The following is a 25,245-nucleotide window of genomic DNA, read 5'->3' as shown; positions in this document are numbered from 1 at the left end:
CCTGGCAGTAGCCAGACCAAGGTAAGCTGTGGTCTGTTTTTGAGAGCAGTCTGCTTTGTCTCTCTTTGGTTTGTGCATGTGTTACTATTCTGAATTCCAAGAAATAAAGTTATGTTCCATTTTCCAGCAAGAGTATTTTTATGTTTATCTAACATCTCTCTTTGTAAGCTGTGCCTGTAACAAAAATTAGTTTAGGCCATGAATGATAAGTCATGTTAACACTGTGAAGGCTTTCCTTCACTCGACCTATTTTCATTATTTAATACTAACTCCTTCCTTGTCACCCTGATAGTGGCATCAATGGTACAGTCTGTTTTTAGCAGAAGGGGAATGGGCGATAGCACTACCCACTTTCCAGCGCCTTTAAAGGCTAAAATTACTATTCCCACTCTGGAGCGAACAACTCTAAACTCGTGTGAAACTGGGGGCTTCCCCTCCAGGTCGCTGTGGCTCTGCCGGCGGCGGTGGCTCCCCGCTCCCGGCCGAGCTGGCAGCCTGCCCGCGGAGGGGCGCGGCCGCTCCCTGCTGCGGGGTCAGGTGAGCCGCTGCCGCTCCCAGGCGTGTCCAGCCCTGGGCGCTGCCCGCGCGGCTACTAATCCCCGCCCCGGCCCAGCTCGCCCGCACTTGCTGCCCCGCGTCCCAGCTGCCGCTCCCGCTCCGCCGTGCCCAGCTCCCCGGCTCGGGGTGGGCGCCCCGCGGGCAGCATGTACGGCGGCCAGCAGCAGGTGCAGCCCCAGGCGCTGCCCCCGCACCTGCAGCAGCACCGGCCCCAGCCCTGCTACCACACGCTGCCTCTGCCGCACCACCGGCCCCGGCCGTGCCCCGAGCCGCTGCCGTGCTACGAGCCGCCTCCCCTGCAGAGCCGGCCCCGGCCGTGCCACCAGCCCCTGCAGAGCCGGCCCCAGCCGTGCCCCGAGCCGCTGCCGTGCTACGAGCCGCCTCCCCTGCAGAGCCGGCCCCGGCCGTGCCCCGAGCCGCTGCCGTGCCCCGACCCGCCGCCCTTGCAGAGCCGGCCCCGGCCGTGCCCCGAGCCGCTGCCGAGCTGGCCCCAGCAGTGCCCGGAGCCGCCTCCCTTGCAGAGCCGGCCCCGGCCGTGCCCCGAGCCCCTGCCGAGCTGGCCCCAGCAGTGCCCGGAGCCGCTGCCCAAGCCATGCCCCGAGCTGCGGCCCCTGCCCTGTCCGGAGCCGCTGCCCCACCAGCACCAGGACGGCAACGTGGTGTACGAGCGGGTGAGGACCTATAGCTGCCCCGGCGGCAAGCGGGTGCAGGTGCTGGAGCCCCCTCCGTGCTCCCCCAGGCCGGTGTCCCCGCTGGAGAACGCGCCAGGCCACCAGCATGTCATCTGGAGCCGCGACCCGCCTCAGCAGGTACACGGGCCTCCCTCCCCTTCTCCCCTCCCGCCCTCGGGACTTGGCCGGGGGCTCGTTCGGCTCCCCTCCTGTGCTTCTGTGGACGTGGACCTCGGCTACTTCCTGCTGGGGTGGCTGTGCGGGGAGGTGGTGGTTCATTGACTAGTTACAGAGTGTTTGTGTGTGGGGAGAAGTGGGGGGTGATTGACTAGTTACAATGTGGGGGGAGGCACTGACTGGTTACACTGTGGGTGGGGTCACTGATGCACAGGCTCTTTTACATAACTGTTGCTGAGAGACTGGCGAACCCTTGACATTCAAAATCCCTGTATATGGCTGGGCTTCCTGAAGTGAGTCATACAAGGGCTACTATGCTTCTAAACAGATTTGCAAACTGCATAGGAGAGTATTTTCTTTTCTGGCATTCACCAGCGGCATGTTCAGCTTTCACCATAGAGCTATTGACATACAGAGAGAAGATACTCTAGAAAAGAGTTCTGTATATTTGTGACAGCTTTATGAATGTGGTGTAAACAGGACTGATTAATGTATGAGCACTGACGATTATCTGCAGCGGAGAACTGTAAAAGGTGAAATCATTAGGTTTAAAAGTGTTTTGCAATCTGTCCTGGGATTTCTAGTGTTGTTCTTATATAAGAAACCTATATATCATTTTTGTACTGTTAAGATAAACAGATTATGAATTGGATAGATGAACCTTATAAAAGCTAGGGACTGCTTTTGGAATGAGATCAAAACCAAATAGTACTTTAAGATATCTTTTTGTGTTCCAGTAGTAATTTTTATTATATTAATTACATTGTAAGTATTAAAGAAAAGCATAAATTTCATCTTTACACAGGGCATTGCTGAAATTATGCTAAGCAACCTGTTTATTATCTCTGTGTGAAAAGCTATATATAACGCTAATGTATTTTCACAATCCAGGTTTTTTATGATTTTCAACTTAAATTCCACTTTTTCCTATTTTTGAATGGATGAACTACATTTGTTTTTGTTCAAGCTTTCTTTAGTAATTCCTATGAACTATTGTTGACTACAGGGCAGACCCGTAACTAGCTATTTTTGCGCCCGAGGCAAGAATATAAAATAGCGCCCTACCCCCTCCATATAATTTCATAGTAGTTACTTTGTAAAAAAAGAAAAATACATAAATAACAAGAATAATAATGATAATAGAACGTTTATTTTAATAATAAATTCCATGTACAAAATCAACTAATACATATAAGGTGTGCATCATAGTGCATGTAACATACTAGAACCCCTGCTGGCTCACTGCTCGCCTCTTTGCCCACCCGCTCGCCCCCGACCTGCCGCTCGTCCCCCCAAGTATAAAGCCTCATTCAAAGACCCAGGCATCACTATATTACTGCACACAGCAGTCAATCAATGCAGTTGTAGATAAATCTCTGCATTATGCATTTTTGTATAACTTTTTATGACTTTGTATTGAATGTTGGTAATATGTTATAGCGGACCCCTAAGGTAGTATAATTAAGGTAAAAGAAAAATGTCTTTTTGCTAGAAGTAGAATAAGATCTCCCCCCCCCCCCACTTTGTAATCAGTTGCCCTGTTGAATGAATGAGGTGTGACTGAGGAAGGCGTGGAAGGCAGCACCTCCAGACAGCTGCAACCCTTGGAGAGGGGCTGGGAGCCAGACCAAGGACAATCAAACTTGTCAAGTGGGCTGACTAGAGAAGAGCAGAACTGACGGCCTCGGGGGTTAGGAGCAAGCACCTTCCTTTGGGAACACCCTCTCTCAGCCCAGAGAAAAGCAGCAAAAAGGACCAACAGACACAGTCCCAGATTTTGAATCTGGGAGATTTGCCCCCCTCCATCCACCAACTTACCGCTCACCTCCTCACCCCCCTCTGAGTATCAGGGGTGGCAGGTTTGTAGAAATGGTGGTGCTGATGCCCAGAATGCTCAGAGCCCCCCTGTTCCCCGAACTCTACCCCCCACCTGCGTAAGGCTCTGCAAGGGAGTTTGGGTGGGTGAGGAGGTCTAGGGTGCAGGCCCTGGGTTGGGGCAGGGGATTGGGGTGTAGGACAGTTGAGAGGTTGGGCTCTGGGATGGAGTCTGGGGTGCAGGCTCTGGGACAAAGTTTGGGTGCTGGGTACAGGCTCCGGGCTGGGGCACGGGGTGGGGTGCAGGATGGGTGGAGGCTCTGGGAGGGAGTTTGAGGGACGGAGAGAGGGTGAGGGCTCTGGGAGGGGATGGTGGGTGCTGGGGTGGGGGGGACTGCCATCACATATGGCTTCCTTCCTCCCCTGCTGCCCCTCGCCATAGCCTCACTGGGGGTGGGGGTTGGGGCTGCCCCTTGCCCAGTGTTTGCAGGAGTGGTGGCGGGGGATCACAGGGTCAAACACTCACCGAAGCCCCAGCAGCTGCTCAGGTGAGTGAAGTCCACTTCAGATAATCCTGTAGTGTCTCCCACCGGAAGCCCCTTCGGCGTCTCCTCCAGGTGGGTGCCGTGGGAGGGGAGGGCTGTGTGCCTCCTTCCCCTCCTGACATGCAGCAGCCTGCTGCCCCTGCATCTGTTGCCATAGGCATAGCCATAGGCAACAGCAGCCGGGAGAGCCGCACACAGCTTTCCTTCCGGCAGGGATGCTCCAGGACTTTTCTGCGCCCCTCAGCTTTGCGCGCCCGAGGCAAGTGCCTCACTCGCCTCGCCCTTGTTATGGCACTGCTACAGAGCTACAAACAAATAAACAACCACAACATTTCAGTTCAACACAATTCAATAAGGACAAATGCAAAGTACTCCACTTAGGAAGGAACAATCAGTTGCACACATACAAAATGGGAAATTACTGCTTAGGAAGGAATACTGCAGAAATGGATCTGGGGGTCATCGTGGACTACAAGCTAAATATGAGTCAACAGTGTAACACACTGCTGCAAAAAAAGCGAACATTATTCTGGGATGCATAAGCAGGAGTGTTGTAAAAAATAGCATGAGAAGTCATTCTTCCGCTCTACTCCACGCTGATTAGGCCTCAACTGGAGTGTTGTGTCCAATTCTGGGTGCCACATTTCAGGAAAGATGTGGACAAATTGGAGAAAGCCCAGAGAAGAGCAACAAAAATGATTAAAGGTCTAGAAAACATGTCCTGTGAGGGAAGATTGAAAAATTGGGTTTTAATATGGAAAAGAGAAGATGTGAGAGGGTTCATAACAGTTTTCAAGTACATAAAAGGATGTTACAAGGAGGAGGGGGAAAATTATTCTTCTTAACCTCTGAGGATAGGACAAGAAGCTTGCAGCAAGGGAAGTGTAGGTTGGACATTAGGAAAAACTTCCTAACTGTCAGGGTGGGTAAGCACTGGAATAAATGGCCTAGGGAGGTTGTGGAATCTCCATCATTGAAGATTTTTAAGAGCAGGTTAGATAAAGACCTGTCAGGAATGATAATACTTAGTCCTGCCATGAGTGCAGAGGACTGGACTAGATGACTTCTCAAGGTCCCTTCCAGTCCTATGATTCTATGATCTTGCAGATATTCCATCCTGTTACAAAATTTTCTGCATCTCTCTGTGTCCCAATAGAATAAAAAATGGTGTTTTTGAAATGTATCACCCCTATTTTTGTAATCATTATATTTAAGTGCAATATTTTATTTTATTTGTGGCTTTTGTTTCTTTTGATACACAAAAGTTTAATACATACAATATATAAAAAAGAATAGGGACTACTGAAAAAACATTAGTTCTAGAACCCATCTTAAATGAACTATAACAAGAAGCTTTATTTAAAAACTTACAGAGTAAATGAAACTGTAAAGGAATTCTACTTGCAATTGAAAATGCACAAATCAGTTTAAATAAATCAGACTATTAGCTGTAGCCCTCTTTCCAGAAAAGTTGATTATAAAAAAATAGGAGAACAGATACCAGCATGATATTAGATAAAGACCAGTAGGTCTTTAATTAGATCAAAGTGTGGAGGAAAGATGGAGTTTTTATTGTGGAGCTAAACTGATTTAAATATTATGTAGTGGATGCCAATATATATAATAAAGAAGCAGATGCTTTCTTAATTTATAGCTACATTTCGAACAGCACAGTAGCATAGAGTGATACTACACAGCAAGTATTAGTTATTCCCTCAACCTTCTTTTCTCACTACTTCAGCAAATACATCCATTTTCTGTGGAAATGCTGTGTCTTATCTTTTACAAAAGCAAAGTTAATATTTGTTGATACTATTAGCGACAGAAGTTCATGGAGCTGCAATAAAATTTTGTTTCATAATTTCTTTGTAGTGCTGATGAGATGTTACTAAAAGTGAAATGTCTCCCCTATTGTGAATTTGTTCTGTTTGTGTAATTTCTTATTGTGGATTGTTTAATCTATCTATTGTGATTTCACTTAGTAGGATATCTGTCATTGCTGTGGGAGAGGGCTTTTGTAAACTCTGGAAAACAGTGCATTTTACCAACAGTGGATGTAATATGTATATAATGCTGAACAACCTCAGCTCTGCGTGAATGAGTGTGCTCACACCTTCCTGGATCATTTTACTAATATTTGAGTTTCAAAGAGTTTTAGATGTCATCCTGTTCCGAATGTTTATGGCATTGGGATACATCTTTGATCATATCATTTTTAACGAACTTGCAGATTTGTGTTTGACCTAAAAGTCTTTGGGCCTGATTGTACAGTCTTTACTCAGGCAAAACTCTCATTGACTTCAGTGGGAGTTTTTCCTGCGCAAGTGTTGCAGGATCAGGATGGTCTGGTATGAAGTGTGGCAATTATCTGAAGTATCTGTTTATGCCTGTGCATAAACTCATAACATAGATACAGCATGTGTATGATTTTTTTTATTTTATTTTTTTATTCTACCTTATTTCATTTTATTCATGGGTAAGAATTACGTAAGTGTGATTCTAGGAGTGATTGAAAAAAAGAGTTCAGTGCTTACAAAATTAATGTTAATTTTTTTCTGGGTAATTTCTAATTGTAATCCTTCTGTTGTCATAGAACTCATAGCAAGTGAACTATTTTTCATTTGGAGCATAGGATTAAGCTAAATTCCTATTTAGCTTAAAATAAAGAGAGCCCCTCTTCATAAATTGCTTGCTCTTTGACAGGTAGTTCACAAATAGTTTAGATTGGAATTTGTAAGAACTGACAAATTTTAGCTGCCTCACCATGTGTATGATGTAAAGTGATTTCAATCTGAATATATATTTGGCTAATTCCAGAGGCAGCCTAATCTTTAGCAAATTCAGTCAGTTTGCTACAGACTGCTTCCTATCCCACGTAATCATAATATCTTTTATAATTATTCACCACAAAATCATAGAATATCCATGGTGTGCAGGTAGATATTTAGCCATGAATGTTGGGGATGGATTGGATGGAATATTTCAGATTGTGATTATAAATAGTGTTGCAAATAAATTCTCACAGGATTTTTGCACCAAATATTTGAATATGTTGGTTAACTAAATACATGTGTAAAAGCCCAATCCCACAAACACAGATGTACAGTACTTGAGTAACTGCAGTGGGACTACTTCCATGAATGAAATTACTTGCGTACATCAATGTTTGCAGAATCTGGTCAAAAATGTTCAGGTTACCCTTAAATTTAGAAAACGTGTCCCTAGGGAAATATAGAATAGTTCAATTTTTACTGATTAATTTTTTACCTAGTCAGCTTTCAAGTGTAGAAATTAAAGCTAAAGTAAGTGCCTCTTAGTCCAAAAGTGTAAATAACTTGTTTGGGTACAAGAGAATAGATCCAGGGGTGCCTAAATGTGAACTTGTTGGGTCAGATCCTACCCTCTTCAGGTCTGCTTTCTGTCACTCCTGATAGTGCAAAGCAGAGTTAAATCCAGTTTAAGCAGCTAGCTGAAGATTCCTCTTGCATAGGGGATTCCTCCCTTTATAGCCCATAGTGTTCAGGGACATAGCTAAGAAAAGGAGGTGGTGTGTATGAAGCACCCTCCTGCTCTGACAATGCCTGGCTGTTGGAATGGCCGGTTGCACCTATGGTTGCCAATTTCAGTTGGATGTATTCCTGGAGATTTCATCACATGACATCTTTTATTAATGATTAACCTTTAATTCCTGGAGACTCCAGGCCAATCCTGTGGCAAACTTATTTGTACCTGATACATAGGCACGTCTGGTGCATATTGAAATAAGTTTCTAAAAATATTGTATTATGCTCAAAAGACCATAGCAAAACACAAACTGTGTTTTAATACAGCTAAATGTAAAGTTATATGAGTAGGAATAGAGAATGTAGGCCATACTTACAGGATAGGGGGCTCTGTCCTGGGAAGTAGTAATTCTGAAAAAGACGTGATCAGGGTGGATAGCTCCCAGTGTGACACTGGCCAAAAGGGTTATAATGACTCCCAGTGTCTCAGTGGCCAAAAGGGCTATAATGCAATCCAATACTGTGTTCAGTTCTTGGTGTCAAGAATTCAAGAAGGATGTTTTGTAAACTGGAGAGTGCTCAGAAAAGAGCCATGAGAATGATTAAAGGAATGGGAACATACCTTATAGGGATAGACTCCAGTCTGTTCAGTTTAAGAACGAGAGAAGGTGAAGTGGTGACTTGATCCCAGTCTGTAAGTACCTACATGGGGAACAAATCTGTGTTAATGGGTTCTTCAATCTAGCAGACAAAAGTATGACAAGATCCAGTGGCAGGAAGTTGAAGCTATACAGCTTCAGACTGGAAATAAGGTATACTTTTTATGACTGTGTGGGTAATTAACCTTTGGAACAATTTACTAAGGGTTGTGGAGGATTCTTCATCACTGGCAATTTTTAAATCTGCATGGGATGTTTTTCAAGAAGATATGCTCTCTTTTGGGGAATTTTTATGACCTGCATTATGCAGGAAATCAGACAATTACAGTGTACCTTTCTGCCCTCAGAATCTGATTCTATGTCTCAAATGGGAGAAGTATATATAGGATGCAAACTAATAATACAACCCTTATAAAAATTACACAAGGGTCTGTGCATGTAATTTCAACTTCAATATTTTAGACATTTAAAATTGTTTAGACAACATTAACTACTATTCGGGAAAGTTCACTTACCTATCAAAGCCTTGAAGATGCATTTGAGATGAGCATATTGTTTCTAATGTTAATTTAACTTTAAAACATCTCAAATGATGTTTTGGAAAGTGGATAGAAGAATGGTGTTCCTGGACTAAGTATCTTGATGGATGATCAAATTTTGCAATAGGCGGATATTAATGGGATCAATAGGAATTGGATCAGGCATCATCTATGGTTTGTAATAGAAACACTAAGAACACTTAACTATAGTGGCACACATTTCTCTCCATAATTCTGCAGTACAATAATTGTCAAATTTGACTTTTGTATACTGTTAAAATAACTTTTTAAAGTAATGTACTTAGGGTATTAGGTAGGAATTTTGGTGTTCTTGGATAGATCTCTTAACCGTAATCATATTAACTTTTTTAAACTATTTTAATACCTATCTGTCTGATTCAGTTAAAAAAATGACCTTACAGAAAAGTACTTTACCAGATAGAAAGTGATAGACTTTGTATAGGCTTTCTAAACCATCGTATAGAATTTAGAATTTTTAATAGAAAATATATCCTGCTACAGCATTCTATAGGATAGTTTATAGATTATTGGTTCCCCCCCCCACTTTTTTTTATTTAGAAAGGATATCATTCTCTATTAAATTACCATATTTAGGGTGGCTGAGAAATTTCTATAGAACTCTATTGATTTCATCCCTATTATGCTCTCTAGACTACAGGACTTTTCCCTCTGAATCTCCAGTGTTTTGCTTCATGGAAGCTGAGGAAAACTTTATTTTTGTGGCATCTGCAGTTTTTCATAGACTCCCACAATGTGAATGACTTTTCAAAAATTGATTTTGATATGACCTTGAAAAATTATTTAAGACTGAACAAGAGAGTATAATACTCAGTAATATGTGTTTCAACAGGTAAACATTTGTAAAATCCCTATCTTCATAGCATGGGTGGCAAGTTTGTAAAAATTTTGGTGGGGCCCAGAACCCGCCCCCAACCCCGCCCCCCCCAACTCCGCCCCCACCTGCCTAAGGCTCTGGGAGGGGGCTCGGCGGGGGAGGTCTGGGGTGCAGATCCTGGGCTGGGGATTAGGGTGCAGGAAGGGTGCTGGGTGCAGGCTCTGGGCTGGGGCAGGGGGTGGGTGTGCAGGAGGAGGTGAAGGGTGCAGGCTTTGGGATGGAGTTTGGGGTTGGGAAGAGGTGTGTGGGAAGGGGGAGGGAGTTTGGGGATAGGAGGGAGTGCAGGGTGAGGACTGTGGGGCTGAGGATGAGGGGTACATGATGCAGGAGGGGGCTCAGGGCTAGGGAAGAGGGTTGGGCTGTGGGGTGAGGGCTGTGGATGAGGGGTTCATGATGCGAGGGGGCTCAGGGCTAGGGAAGAGGGTTGGGCTGTGGGTGAGGGCTGTGGATGAGGGGTTCATGATGCAGGAGGGGGCTCAGGGCTAGGGCAGAGGTTTGGAGTGTGGGGTGAGGGCTGTGGATGAGGGGTTCATGATGTGGGGGCGCTCAGGGCTGGGGCAGAGGATTAGGGTGCGGGGGGATGAGGGCTCTGGCTGGGGCTGAGGATTAGGGTGCAGGGGGATGAGGGCTCTGGCTGGGGCTGAGGATTAGGGTGCAGGGGGATGAGGGGTTCATGATGTGGGGGTGCTCAGGGCTGGGGCTGAGGATTAGGGTGCGGGGGGAATGAGGGCTCTGGCTGGGGCTGAGGGTTTGGGGTTGGAGAGGCTCAGGGTAAGGGCAGCCTGCCTTGCCAGTACTGGCGGTGGGCAGGCACTAGGACCCTGCGGCAGCAGACAGCAAATCTGCTGGGAGCCCTCCGGGCAGCAGGCAGGGGAGAGGCGCGCTGTGTTCTGTCAGGCAGGGACGCAACACAACGCGGCGGAGGGGGGGTGGCAGGCGGGGGCTGGGACCTGCTCCAGGCAGGGTCGCGGCGGCAGGGGGAGACCTGCGGTGGCCGGGGCCGATCCAGGCAGGACCGGGGGGGGAAGAGACCCAGCTCCAACTATTGCTGGAGCAGGGCGCCCAGCCCTGAATATTGCTGGGGCCCGGGCCCCACACAAATATATAACCTGCCGCCCATGTTCATAGTACAATATCCTGCTATAGGGCTGTATTTTCATATAAATGAATGTGCAGATTTTCACACACGATGTGCTCACAGCTATGTGCCTCATTTGTGTATGCACTTTGATTATGTATTCAAATTGTGTTATTGCCAGTACAAATTATTATAATTTTTGTGCACAATTATCTAGTTTCCATTACTAGTGGTGATGTGTGTGAGCATATTAAATATATTATTGTTTAAGCTAACTTTTTTCAAAATCAGGCCTGTGAGGGTTGTTATAATAATTAATAATAAAAAGACTATCGAGCAAAGAAAATTCCTTTTTTTGTCTTTAGCTCCAGTTTATGAAATGAAGAATTTTAATCCTGAACAAATTTAAGGAAAACTTTGACAAGCAAGTATTAATGCTGCTGGTCAGAACTTTACAGGTGGCATTTAGACAGAATTCTATGCTGAGAATTAGGAGGCAAGAGTTCCCCTTCTGCCACTGACTGTGCTTTGTGATCATAGGCAAGTCAGGTAGGTAAATTCTGACTTGCCTATGATCAGGTAGGTAAATTCTCTGTGCTTCAGTGACCCTGTCTGTAAAATAGAGATATATGCCCAAAGTTGTAATGTGCATTGAAATCTAGAGATGAAAATGTTAAGTATTAATTAATATGCAGTTCTTTACTACACAGTGTAGTTGTAGCTGTGTCAGTCCCGGGATATTAGAGAGGTAAGGTGGTATTTTTTAGAAGTTGGTCCAATAAAAGATATTACTTCACCCACCTTGTCTCTCCATGTAGTATTGTGGATATATTAGAAAACATTAATTAAGTGTGTCAAACAAACAAGAAGCTTCTACCCTGAAACAATTGAGGTTCTAAATTGCTGATCCAGTAGATTGCTTAACTTTAAGCATGTACCGTAGTCATATTGAAGTCAGTGGGACTATTTCTGTGCCTAAAGTTAAGTATGTGCTTAAGTGTTTGCTGAATCAGGCTCTAAAGGCACAGAAAGGTCAGACGTGAGTTGTGGTTTCTACAGCTGGAATACTGGTCATAAACTTTTGGAAGGTGGAGAGGAAGGATGTTTAGTAAACATTAATTTAGGAGGTTTCTCAAACTCAAGTGTCAGCAAGTGAGAAGGCGTGTAGTTGGAAGTGGATGAAAGAAATAAAAGAAGTGGTTGGCAAGAATTTTGGAAGGAGTATAAAGAGTGACAGGGAGAGTAGGTGGAATTTAATGTTTGTTCATTCCCCTACATGGGGAAGTATATAATTCTTTTGGAGGCTGAGTTGTCCAATTGGAAATGCAGGGGACTAGAAGTAAGAACTCTTGTGAAGAATAGGTCTCTCTCCTATTGACTTTGTGCAGATTGCTTAATTTCTGCACATCTCAGTTTATCCAGTTATCACATAGGTATACCTACTTCACATCGATGTTCTGAACCTTAATTGAGTTCTCAGATAAAAAGTGATATAGAAATATTATATTGTTGCTACTGCTGATTGGCCAAGAGGATTCTCTTGTGTGATAGTTTAAAAAAAATACTTCTGGATAGATTCTGTATGTTCATTAAGGACATAAAAGATAATGAATGGGTGTGTGGGGGTGTATAAATCAAACATTTCTACTATAGCATTTACTCTGTCAGTGAATCAGTGTTTGCCATTATGATTATTCTTATGTATACTTTGATTACATTATAGAGTAAGAAAATTTGGAAATGGATAATGTCTTTTATGATCTATTTGACTGTATTGCCTTGTCACAGATGAAAGCAGCTACTTTATTAATATGTTGTTCTTAGTATTTGTTTGCTGTATCCATCCTTTAATTTACTCTTTCCTGTTTGAGATTGTGGGCCAAATGCTGCTCTGTGTCAGATCAGGGTATGTTTGGAATAATTCTATTGATTTTAATGAGGTTGTCTGAGGAGTCTTTTAAGGCAAATTGCACCTGGATTACGTGAAGGAGTTGATAAATCTTTGAAGTTGTTTACTGTATTTACTGTAGATCTCATTTTGCTATTTGGTTTGAATGAACCCTGCCTGTAGTACAGTTTGTAAGTATTAAAATCCCAGTCATGATTTCTGAAGAGTGACTAGAACATGAAATAACAAGAAAGCCTTTTTTACATTGAAGCAAAACACCTAAGGGCTCAGTCCTGCAAACCCTCATGTGAAGAGTTTGTACTTGAGTAAGTGAAGGTTTGCAGGGTCAAGAGCCTTTGAGGTGCCGAGCACCCTCAACACCCATTGATGCCAGTGGAATATTAGCCAATGCTATGATCTGTCTGTTTTGTTTGGGACCAAGAGCCAAAGAATTAACCCCTCTCCTCCCAGTTACCAAATTTAGTAGATTAACATGGAGGAGGAGTGACAATTAGAGAACCAGATTATTTAAAAAAAAATTGTAAGTCTTGTTCATTTATAGGCAATCTCACAGTCTGATGCTTATAACAGATTTTTCTTTTACTTTTCATGATCTCTTCTGAGTGTTCTTGTTTCTCTGGATAGCGGGATGAATTCTGTTCTCAGTTTACATTGGTGTAAATAGGAGTAACTCTACTGAAGGCTACAGAGTTACAATTTACCCCAATTTAATTGATGACAGAATCTAGTTCATTATCTCTGTTCAGAGGTAGAGTTCTTATCTGTCATGATTTTATTTCTTTGATCATATTGTATAGTGATAAATTAACTATTATATTTGCAAACTGTTAGGTCATTGGTTAACAGAATTTATAAATCTGTTGCTGGAATTCTTATTTCTGATTTTTTTTTAAATGGCAACATTCATATTTAAGATACCCTTCAGATACGTTTTGCTTGCCTTGTATATATTCTTTGTAGTTTTTTATTTTTATCTGAACCAGCAGTGCTCTGGTGTCATTACACATTCACCACATTAGTGGGGAGATCTCTTCCTATCATTTCTTAATTAAAGGCATGAGTCTGCAACCTACATTCAAATGGAAAATTGCACTTAATCCTGTGAATTAGTCCCATATTCAAGACCTCATAGAATTTGGCCCAAACAGTACAGAATTCAACACTGGTTCCCATTCCACAATTTATCGGTCTATTTAGTGATTTTTATTTTTATTTTTTTTACAGTCTGTTAGAATCTCATTGCAACAAATTTCCTTGGCTGAGTAGTTGAATGAAATAATTATAAGGGGGTGGGGGAACCAAACCAAACCAAAAACCCATGAAGTCACCTTAACACATATTAAAGAAACCTTAGAGGGCAAAACCACAATCTTTTCTGCTTGCCAGTTCATGTTTAAATTTATCATCCCAAGTTTAATAGTATGGGGCCCAAACCTGCTTGGTTACATTGGTGCAAGTCCAAGGCCCAATCTTGTCACTGAAAATTTGTGCAACAATGGGATGTTCTCCATGCCGACCTCTATCTCTTGCAAGAAAGGAATTCAATTGCCCCCTGGCACTGCAGGTTTTCCTTGGTACATTGTAGGAAGGGGAGAGCTGAGGGGAAGAGGTACATCATTTTATCCCTATTCATCAATTCGAGTTTTAAGCGGAAATGTAATATAACCTGAGGCTGTTACATTTTCCCCCCACCCACTGTACTGTGATGGGAATCACTCTTTGAGAGGAGAGGGTTCCGGGAGCAGCTGCTGGCTGCAGAAGTCCTGGCAACATAGCCCCACTGGAGCTGCAGTGGCAGGGAACGAAGAGCTTGTGCTGGGGACTTGAAGCTGGTGTGGAGGCACAGGGTTTTTGTGTGACTCCAGCCTGTTCTGCAGATGTGGGCAGAAGTGCAGGCAAATGCCACCTCTCTGACAGAACAAGTGAGGAGCAATTTCAACAAGCAGAACCTCATGGAGACTTCTCATTTTGTCCCCTCCTTCAGGCTGTCTAAGGGTATGTCTACACTACCCACTGGATCGGCAGGCAGCGATCGATCCAGCAGGGATCGATTTATCGCGTCTAGACTAGACGCGATAAATCGACCCCCTAGCACTTTCCCATCGACTCCTGCGCAGGCAGAGTCGACGGGGGAGCGGCAGCAGTTGATTCACCGCGGTGAAGACACCATGGTAAGTCGATCTAAGTACGTTGACTTCAGCTACGTTATTCACATAGCTGAAGTTGTATAACTTGGATCGATTCTCACCCCCCGCCCCACCAGTGTAGACCAGGGCTAAGGAGGTGATCGGGCCACATGTTTAAGTCAGAGGCATTGCTATGAATTTAAATGGGTGTAACTGGGTACATGCTTTGAGGTAAAAAACAGAGTCTACGTATCTTGAAAGTGAACATGGATTTGTGAAAGTAACACATCCCCCTGAGCTCTAAATATATTATTATACGTAGAGTCTAGAATTTTTCCTTAAATCTTAGAAGGTGAGAGATGTATTCTACCTTAATAGTCTCCTGGTCTTTATACCTATGAGAATGCTTCAGTACTTTTACTAGCGTAAAATAGTTTTACAAGTTACAAGCACAGTTGTCAAGTTTCACGTGGTAAATAAGCATCCCAACTTTCACAATAAGTAAAAAATCAGGCTAATCCCATTTCAAAACAAGACCAAAACAAGCCAATCCCTAAGAACCCCAACACTTTATGTGACTAGATCCCCCTGGTGTGCAGTCTGGGACTGTGGTGGGCCTGCTGTGCACCCCTGACTCTCTCCCCGCCTTTGCTCCTGCTTGCCGGGAGCCGATTGGAGAAAAAAACCCCAAAAAAACGCAACAAGCTACAAGCCCAACAAGCTACAAGACAAAAACTAGCCAATAAGCAACTCACAGGCCAATTAAGCCAAAGACAAGCCCAATTTCTGCATTTTTTTTTTGCATGTTTGGCATGTCTGGTTACAAGCGAGAGAGCTTAATAGCATGAGTTATGTATTCCAAAGCCCTGAGGTAGTGGATTTAGTTTAGGCAGGTTTGAAGGTTCTGTAACAGATTATTTACTTTAAATATAATTCAGTTTCTTAAAAGGATACATTTTTTTCAATGCACCACACTACAGTATGTACCTCTGAATGATGATAAAAAAAAAAAATTCCCGATTGTTTATTTGTATTACCACAGTTCATAGGAGTGGCCCAGGACTTCTTGCCCAGGGCTCTGTGCAAACACACAACAAAAAGGAAGCTCCCTGCCTCAGAGAGGCAATCTCAACCTAAGTAATTATCTTGAGCCAAAGACTGAGAAACAAAACTACATATCTATAAAGTGTGCAGTCTTTGGGAAGCAAAATTAGTGTAAAGAAATCAATCACATGTTAATTTGTAGGTGTTTCAGTTTGTAGTCCAGATCCTTATTTGGAAACATGGTTATGCTTTATAAGCTATATATCATCTTTTCTTTTGAATGTTGTGTACTCATATAAGGAGTCCTTTTGACTTCAGTAGGATTACTTGCATGATGAAAGTTTGCAGGATCAGGCCCTAATTATGCAAAGGGGAGAAAATGTGATCAAGACTATGACAAGTCTTCAACAGTACTCATAACTTTGACATTCTCTAATTACTATAATTGATGCTTAGCTAGAGTAGAGTCTTTTCTACTTTGATTTCTTTTTCCTGGTGTTACGATTCACGCTTTAGGAGGAGGATTGAAAAACTGCTGCAGGCTGTTTATTACAGTACAACACAGATGTGGGAGTTCCAAACTGGATATCTGACCTACTTTGGAATTGCTCTTATCCAGTGATGAATGCCTCCTTGATTTAAAATTTTGATAACCGCAACAAAGATCTTCCTGGCATTGCTGAGTTGTTAGGGGAGGAAGTGACCATGACCTGTGAGTTATTCCTGCTGATCTATAACAGTTAACTAACAAAAGACCCAATCCTCAAACTGACCTCCGTGGGAATTCTGCTTACTTGAGGAATATGGTGTTGTAGCCATGTTTGTATCATAATATTAGAGACACAAGATGCACGAAGTAATATCTTTTATTGGATCAGCTTCTGCTGGTGAGAGAGACAAGCTTTTGAGTTTACACAGAGCTCTTCTTCCGGTTTGGAACTCTGTGTAGCTCGAAAGCTTCTTTCTCTCTCTCTCAACAACGGAAATTGGTCTAATAAAATATATTACCTCACCCACCTTGTGTCTCTACTTGAGGAATGTAGATTTGGGCTGTAGCTCTGTCTGTGATGTTGTTAATGTTGCTGGTGCACACATGGAATTCAAGTTGTCAATTTATGTGTATGCTACACTAGAAGAAGAAGTGGAAACAAATACTTGCCAAATGAAAGCAAACACAATTGGTAGGAATTTTTTTTTTAAATTATAGAATTAGAGAATGAAAATGATCGAATTAAAAGGAGACACTTCTCCTGGGAACATCTTATTTCACAGTTGTCATTGCACTATCCTCTGAAGCACTTGAGGCCGTCAGGTATGGGATACTGGGGTAGGTGGTCTAGTGGTCTGATCTGGCAATTCTTATGTTCCAGTCATTTCACTATTTAAATAAAATACAGATTTTCTTTGCTTCTCATCTCAAAAGGGAGGCACTGAGAAAACAATAAATAATGTATTTACAGTGCTTTTCATTTGTAGAGATGAGTACTGTATGGGTCATATCTTTAGCTAGTATAAATTGGTGCAGCTCATTGGAGCTATACTGATTTACACTAGCTGAAGCTTTGTCCCATTAAGTCTGCATAAGCTTATTTCTTACGCACATTTTGCAGACAAGGCACAGAGGCTAACTCCATTGGTGTGTTACGTGCAAATGAAAGAACTGAAAAAAAGAAAACGTTAGCACTGAGCATTCTAATTTTGCCCAGCAGATGATTGCCCCTGCCCCCAAGTCTTCTGTATAATGTGGGGAAATGTGCACAATGCTCAATAATGCTAAAAAACCTAATTACCTGCATGAAACCGAGCACTGGTGATTGGGGGTGAAAGCAGATGTGCACTAGTGTGGCAATAGGACCTAGATGTTTTAGAATGAGCACAATGTGTGTAGCCATTTTCATTATTTAAAGACCACCCTAAAGTACTGCTTAACCCAAATATGTGGAAGAGTTGTGTTTAGGATAAAGAATGTCTTTGGCTGACTCTCATGAGTGACTGCCGCAGACATAGAAATGCTACTTCTTTACATTAAACAGTATTTCCCACAACCAGTTCTTTAAAATATGCTGGACACAGTATTGTTGCTAGGTCAGAAGCCTGGGAACCCTCAACATATTTTTTTATTAGCTCAGAAAAGGAAGGAAGATCTTGTTGGTAAAACACTGGATTAGGACTGGAGATCCGTGTTCTATTAATGGCGTTGGCACAGAATTTTGTTATGACTTTGGACAAGATGCATAGGTCCAGATTTTCAAAAGTGCCCTTTTGCTGGGTGCCCAAGTTTAGTCACTGCAATGTAAGCCCAGGGTTTGAACTCAGGTTCAAACCTAATCCCCCTTCCAGCTACACATGCATTGCACTAACTCAGGCTCTCAGGATCCCACCACAGGAATGGATAGTCTGAGCCTGAGTCAAATTTGGATGCAGGGTTCGAGCCCTTTTGGACTAGTGCTCTGGGAAGGCACCAAAAGTATCCCACAATCCCACAAGCAAACTTACTTTCTTCTCTGGATAGTCAGGTTTTGTGGATAGCCAAATTTTCCCACACTGCACCACAAAGGGTTAGAGTGGCCATTTTGAGAGGGTGCTAGGAAGTCTGGGATATGGGTGGTTGAACTCAGGCCTGCATAATGCAATGTAGGTTTGGGGCCACATGTTCAACAATTCCTAACCTGGAGTAGATACTCTAGATTAACAAACCCAGAGACTGCTAACCCTGGGTTTACATTGCAGTGTAGACATATCCTATACAAACACTTAGTTCACGGTATGCTGGGGGGTAAATCTGCCTTGCGTTAGCCTGCCACACACTAGCTGTCCATGTGGACCGTGCCGTCATGCACTAAAAGTTCCAAAGGGCATGCTGATCTACTTGTAGAGGGGTAGATCAGAGTGTGCTGTGGAGCATGGACAGCTAGTGTGCACCAGGCTAGTGTGAGGTAGATTTACAGCCCGGCTTCCCATGAAGTGGGTGTTTATATAGATAAACCCAGTGACCAGTCAATACTTGGATCTATCTGAGTTATGCTTTTTGTTTCTGCCTTGCTCTCCCCCTCCAAGCTGCTCTGAGGAACCAAAATCAGACTTCCTTCTGCTGAGGCAATACGTCTCCATGCTGTATTTCGTTTCCTTCGTCTTACTTATATATCTGTGCTCTGCTCTGGTCTACTCTGAACAGTTGTCATCTTTTTAACACATGTGTTTTAGGTCAGTTTCTCTCCTACAGAATTGATTTAGCACTTTAAACTGTGCAAAGACAGGCAGATTATATCAATGATGATAATAATGAGCCCAATCTTGTATACTCTCTAAGGGCTTGAGCCAAGGCTCACAGAAGTCAGTGGGAGTCTTTTGTTGACTTCAATGGAAACAAGCTGAGCCCCATTGATTCAACTCACTTCCTTATGGAGCTCAAATTCTAGATTCCAAGGCCAGAAGAGACCATTGTGATCATCTAGTCAGACCTCCTGTATAACACAGGCCAGAGAACTTGCCCCAAATAATTCTTAGAGGAAAATATTCAATCTTGATTTAAAAATTGTCAGTGCTGGAGGATCCACCAGGACCCTTGGTAAACTGTTCTAATGGTTAATTACTCTCACTGTTAAAAATGTATGCCTTATTTCCTCCAGTATACATTTTTTTAGCTTCAGCTTCCAGCCATTTGATTGTTATGCCTTTCTCTGTTATATTGCAGAGCTCATTATTAAATATTTGTTCCCCATGTAAAATTAACATGACCTTTTAGTGTCTCAGCTACTACTTCAATGTACACAGTACTATATCATGCCTAAATATGTTGCTCTTGTCCTTTCGTTTGAATAAAAACAACAAAAACAACAACCCCACAGGGCCGCCCGGGGAGGGGGCAAGAGGGGCAATGTGCCCCGGGCTCCGCAGGGGCCCCCAAGAGAACGGGTGAGGCTCCCGCCCCAGCCCCGGCCCGACCCCGCCTCTGCCCCTCTCCTGGAGCCTCAGCGCATCCAGGAGTGTCCCTGAACAGCGGCGCAGCGTGGCTCCGGCGGGGCCCCTGAGCTCCGCCCCCCTCACAGCTGCGTGGTAAGGGGGCGGGGCTGCGAGCTCCGGGCCAAGCAGAGGGATCTCAGGCCCCACTGGAGCTCGCGGTCCTGCCCCCTTACCACGCGGCTCTGAGCGGGGAGGAGCTCAGGAGCCCCGCCGGAGCCTCATTGCAGCTGTCGAGGGAAGCTACTGGATACGACGTGCTGAGACTCCGGGTGAGGGGGGAGCCGGGGGTAAGGGGCCGGGGGAGGTTGGATAAGGGGCAGGGAGTCCCGGGGACAGGGAGGGGGCAGAGGTTGGGGGGGCGGTCAGGGGACAGGGAATGGGGGGGTTGGCTTGTGGGCGTTCCAGGGGTCTGTCAGGACTCAGCAGGGGGGTGTATAGGGGTCGGGGCAGTCAGGGGACAGGGTGCAGGGATGGGGTCCCGGGGTGGTGGTGGTGGGTCTCTGGGGGACGGTGAGGGGCAAGGAGCAGGATGGGTTGGGGATTCTGAGGGGGGTGGGCAGTTGGGGCAGGAAGTGGAGGGGTCAGATAGGGGGCAGGGTCAGGCTGTTTGGGAGGCACAGCCTTCCCTACCCTAAAGCTCATTCAGCAGTTTGAGGCTTGCAGAAGAGCCAAGCTGTTAGCTTTTCCATTAGGGCAACCATCCCTTTCACTTCTCAAATGCCAAATTATAGTCTATATTTAATTTCAGTGCCATAGGGAGATTCATGTCAGGGGAGGGTAGCCACTGGGGGAGGGATCACATGAGAAGAGCAATATCCTACACCACCTACCTCCTACCTGACCCTACCAAGGGAGACCCCCCCCCCTCGCATTCCCTGAGGCTTCAGAGGGGTTAATTCAGTGGTTCTCAAACTTTTGTCCTGGTGACCCCTTTCACATAGCAAACCTCTGAGTGCGACCCCTCCCCCCCATATAAATTGAAAACACTTTTTTATATATTTAACACTATTATAAATGCTGGAGGCAAAGCGGGGTTTGAGGTGGAGGCTGACAGCTCGCGACCCCCAGTAATAACCTTGTGACCCCCTGAGGGGTCCCGACCCCCAGTTTGAGAACCTGTGGGTTAATTTAATGTTAACACCCTGTGTCCATTCACATGCATGTGCTATTTTGAGCATGTCAGTTTTCACAACATAGGCTCATCCCAGATTCTGGAACAAGCTCAAATGCTCAGTTTGTGGAGTATGTACATGAGCTATACTAAAGACAAACCCACAGTAACTGTCTCCAGTTTGTGAGGTACCCATGGAGCCAGTCTCTAGGAAACAGATAAATGCATGGAGATTAAGTCCATTAATGGCTGTTAGCCAGGATGGGTAGGGACACCATTCGTTAGCCTCTGTTTGTCAGACGGTGGAGATGGATGGCAGGGGAGAGATCACTTGATCATTGCCTGTTAGGTTCACTCCCTCTGGGGCACTTGGCATTGGCAATTGTCGGTAGACAGGATACTGGGCTGGATGGATCTTTGGTTTGACCCAGTATGGCTGTTCTTATGTTCTAACCTAAATGAGCCCAAAGTTATGGAGTAAGATATGAGTCAAGGAAGCTAGCAGAGTATCAGAAACCTGGAAAAATCTCTGACTGGATGGGCTCAGGCATTTGGTCACAAGCTGAGGTGGTTCAAAAGTTTTGGATTTTTTTTAAGCAGAATTTTTTGTTGTTTCTTTAAACAATCAAACACAGCAAGCAGCAAATATTTGGCCACACACTGCTGAAACCCCAAACCATATTCAGGTTTGGCAGACTAATTTCAGCTTTTCAATTAAAAAAAACACCACAAATTTTGAAGGAAAGCAGACGTCCATGATTTTTTTCTGCTTTTTAAAAACCCCTAGTTTTCGATCCAAAAAAAGTTTTGACGGAAAATATTTGTCCAACCTTTTTAATGTGCTTTAGTGCCTTTTAGCACTAGCTGATTCTGAGAACCAGTGATACCTTGTAAAGAAGTTTTCTCAAAACTGGGTTTGTGCCAAGATGCGGAAGGTTTATTTTTCCCAGGGCTGCCCGTGTCGGGGAGCAAGCGGGGCAATTTGCCCGGGCCCTGGAGCGACCCCCACGAGAATATAGTATTGCAATTTTTTTTATGGAAGGGCCCCTGAAATTGCTTTGCCCCAGGCCCCCTGAATCCTCTGGGAGGCCCTGCAACCCCAACACTTTTTATTCAAAATAGTGCTAATTCTAAATAGGAGTGGTATATCCACAAGATTGTATATTAACACTTCTTTTTTTTTTAATGTTTTACAGTTACAGGAGCCATTGTCTCCATTTCTGAGAGGAGGAAGTTACTGCCCAGGGAACAATGTTATCTATGAAAAGACAATAAGAAAATATGAGTTGCTAAATCCTGAACAGGTGAATGATTTCTTGTATCATTTATATTAATCTGTTGTGCAAGAAAACAAATACTTTTCTACTATTGTCTCAAGTTTTTGCTTCTCTTGGAAATTAAAGAAAATCTGATAGAATTGTTTTAGTTCATGTAAGGGCTAAATCCTTACTTATAATCAATGGAATTTCTTTTATGAGTAAGGTGAGCAGGATTTGGAACATCTATTGGCCAAGCTCGCAATGGCCTACACTCAACTTGATGGCATTTCTATGTCTGTCTGTATATAACACAATAACTTTTCTGAATGTCACATCTGATCAGTTCCAAAATTTCAGGGAATGTTGTGGCCAGAACCCTGTTGTTTTGGGGGGAAATCAAAAGGGGAGAAATGGGGTACATGTGGAACCCCTATCTTCTGTTTAACAGATCAACAGTTTCAAGCACCTCTGCAGTTGTCTATAGATCAAACAACTAGGGTAACAATACCCCAGTAGAGTTAAGATGTTGACCCAGTGAATGACCTATCTCCCAGATGGTCAGGGGAATGGGTGCCCACAGGGAGCTCTTGTCATGGGGAGGGGAGGATGAGGGACCTTGGAATGGAGGGAGTGGGGGGGCACACAGAACTCCTGGCATGGGGGAAGGAAATGGGAATGAGGGTAAATGGAGCCCCTGCCAAGGGGTGAATGGGGGGTGGGGAGAAGAGGCACACAGCAACTGACATGAAGGAGAGAATGGGGTCCCAGTTATTGGAGGAGGAAAGAATAGAGTGAGCACACAGAACCCATGGCAGGAATGTGGGGCATTCCTGAGGGGAATTGCAGGAAGTCCATGAAATAGAGGGAGATGATGGGGTAGCACATGAGGAGCTTATGGAGGGGAGGGAAAATGCAAGGAGCCCCTGGGATTTGCAGTGAGCTTGGCCTTCCAGAAACTACAAAGTGTGCAGCCTGTTAGTTAAACTTTCCCCCCAAACTTCCTTTTAAATTGAAGCTGAGAGTTGCTGTGCCTCTTATTTGCTAGTACACCTCTACCTCGATGTAACGCTGTCTCCCAGGAGCCAAAATTTTTTACCACGTTATAGGTGAAACCGCGTTATATCGAACTTGCTTTGATCCACTGGAGTGTGCAGCCCCGCCCCCCCCGGAGCACTGATTTACCGCATTATATCTGAATTTGTGTTATATCGGGTCGTGTTATATCGAGGTAGAGGTGTACTATAATTTTGAGCCTGACTGTGGAACCTTTACTCTTATTGGTAACTACATTCGCATGGGAATAGTACCACTGATTTCTAGAAATAATTCCAAATTGCATGAATTTTAGAAAAACAAGACTGTAAGGAAAGGTATTGTTTAGAATCTTACTCTGTTTCTGGCCAATTACATTGTGATCGAGCTGGTTGAAAATTTTCAAATGAAAAAATTTGCTACTAAAAAAATGGGGTTTGATCAAAAACGTATTTTTCATTAGATTTAATTTAATTTTTCCTCAGAAAACTTTGAAACAAGATGACAATTTAAACACGAAATGTTTGTCTTGTTCAAAAAGTGGAAAAAAAAATTGTGAAATTTTGGATTTTTGTTTTCTTCCTCCTTTTTTTGCCACTGAATGCGGTAGAACTACCGTATGTATAAAGGGTCTCGTCTCCCTGCATAACTTTTCCAAAGTTGGAGAAGTTTTGAGTGGAAAAGGGTGAGGGAATGCTTGTATATTTTACAAAAAAACTTCACAAACTCAAATGTTCCGTTTGTTGTTATTTCTTAGTACTTAAAACAAATCTAGGGCTGGTGATTTTTAAAATGCATTATATGTGGAAATATTTAATTATTTATTTAAATTAGACTTGCAGGATTAAGACCCCAAATCAGCAAAGCGCTGAAGTAAATTGACTTCAGTGGGACGTAAGTGTATGCTGCAGTGCTTTGTTGAGTTGTGGCCTAAACTAGCTTCTAGATTACTTACAATTTCCTTGTCACTCTGATATGCTTGATAAATAAAAAAAGTTGCATTTTTCCCGCATTATAAAAATATAAATGATGTGGCATCATGTAGTCTGCATAATATGTGAAAAATGTTGCGGATGTCACTATGCATTGTTCACTGTAATAATCAAAAACTTGAAAATACATGAAGAAAATTTACTGACCCATCTCCAGATTAAATTCAGGTCCAAATACTTTTCTTATTAAACTGTGCTGCAGTGAAAAAGCCAAGAAATAGAAGTCTTTCCAACTTGATCTCTTTTCCTAACTGCTATTTCTTACTATAACAGGATATGTCAAAGGAACATATGTTAGAATAGTAATAGAATCTAAATATAAAAAACAAGTGGAAGTACCATTTCATGAATGGGTATGTTAAGAATGCTAACTTTATTGAAATATTTATCTCCTATGTAAAATATAAAAATTATTACAAATCACACAGCCCCTTGATTTTCAACTCTTAAGATTCTGAGAAGTTGTGTTTGAGTGTTCAAACGTTAGAGAAACAAGGTAGGTGAGGCAATATCTTTTATTGGACCAACTTCTGCTGGTGCGAGAGAGAAGCTTTCAAGCTTACAGAGAGCTCTTTTTCAGGTCTGGGAAACTAACTGACGCCAAGTGTATACTACAAAATTGTCAACCTAACTTACGTAGGTATACAGTCGCTGCAGTAATTACATTGGTTGTGCATATCTGCAGTTGGCTCCTTGTGTTGGTGGTCCGCATCCTAAACAGGAACGCTATTATCGATTATGCTGTCAGTGTGGGGCATTGTGGGACAGCTCCTGAAAATCAGTAACAGTCAATGTGAGCAACACAGTGTCTACACTGACACTGCATTGACCTAACTGCATCAACCTTTACGCCGCTCGTGGAGGTGGAATTATTAAGTCGGCGTAGCAGGGCAGTTACATTGGCAGGAGCAAAATTTAAGGCTATGTCTACACTACACAGGTTTTAGCGACATGGCTGTGTCGCTACAGCTGTGCTGCTAAAAGTCATGCAGTGTGGCTGCTGTTTGTCGGCTCTCCTGCCGACAAAAAATGTTCACCCCTAACGAGCGGCGTTTGCGTTGTCAGCAGGAGAGCTCTCCTGGTGACAGCACACTGTTCACACTGGCACTTGTCGCGGCAAAACTTTTGTCTTCCAGGTTTTTTTCCCTAACACTTCTGAAAGACAAAAGTTTTGTCGTTCTATTGCTAATGTAGATATAGCCTAAGTGTAGACACTTCCATAGTTAGGTCGACGTAAGCTGCTCTGTGTCAACTTAACTCTGTAGTGTAGACCAGACTTCAGAGTGTCACTGCTAAATGCAAGGTAGAACAGATTATTTAATATAAGTAGTTAACACATATTTCAAGG

General features: G+C 43.5%; 1 protein-coding gene across 1 annotated transcript in view; it reads left to right on the top strand.

Moving 5' to 3' along the window:
* The first annotated feature begins 521 nt into the window (after positions 1-521).
* The window catches only part of POF1B (POF1B actin binding protein), a 48,836-nt gene continuing 24,112 nt past the window's right edge, over positions 522-25,245 (top strand). Inside the window, exons 1-2 of the mRNA XM_045029019.1 lie at positions 522-1,367; positions 21,811-21,918. Of these exons, the coding sequence (XP_044884954.1) occupies positions 705-1,367; positions 21,811-21,918 (771 nt within the window). The 5' untranslated portion in view covers positions 522-704. The remainder of the gene's footprint in view (positions 1,368-21,810; positions 21,919-25,245) is intronic.

Source organism: Mauremys mutica, chromosome 9 (genome assembly GCF_020497125.1).
Source record: "Mauremys mutica isolate MM-2020 ecotype Southern chromosome 9, ASM2049712v1, whole genome shotgun sequence".
NCBI classification, from domain to species: Eukaryota; Metazoa; Chordata; order Testudines; family Geoemydidae; genus Mauremys; species Mauremys mutica.
The sequence above is the reverse complement of the archived record's forward strand: the minus strand, read 5'-3'. Positions and strand labels throughout refer to the sequence as shown.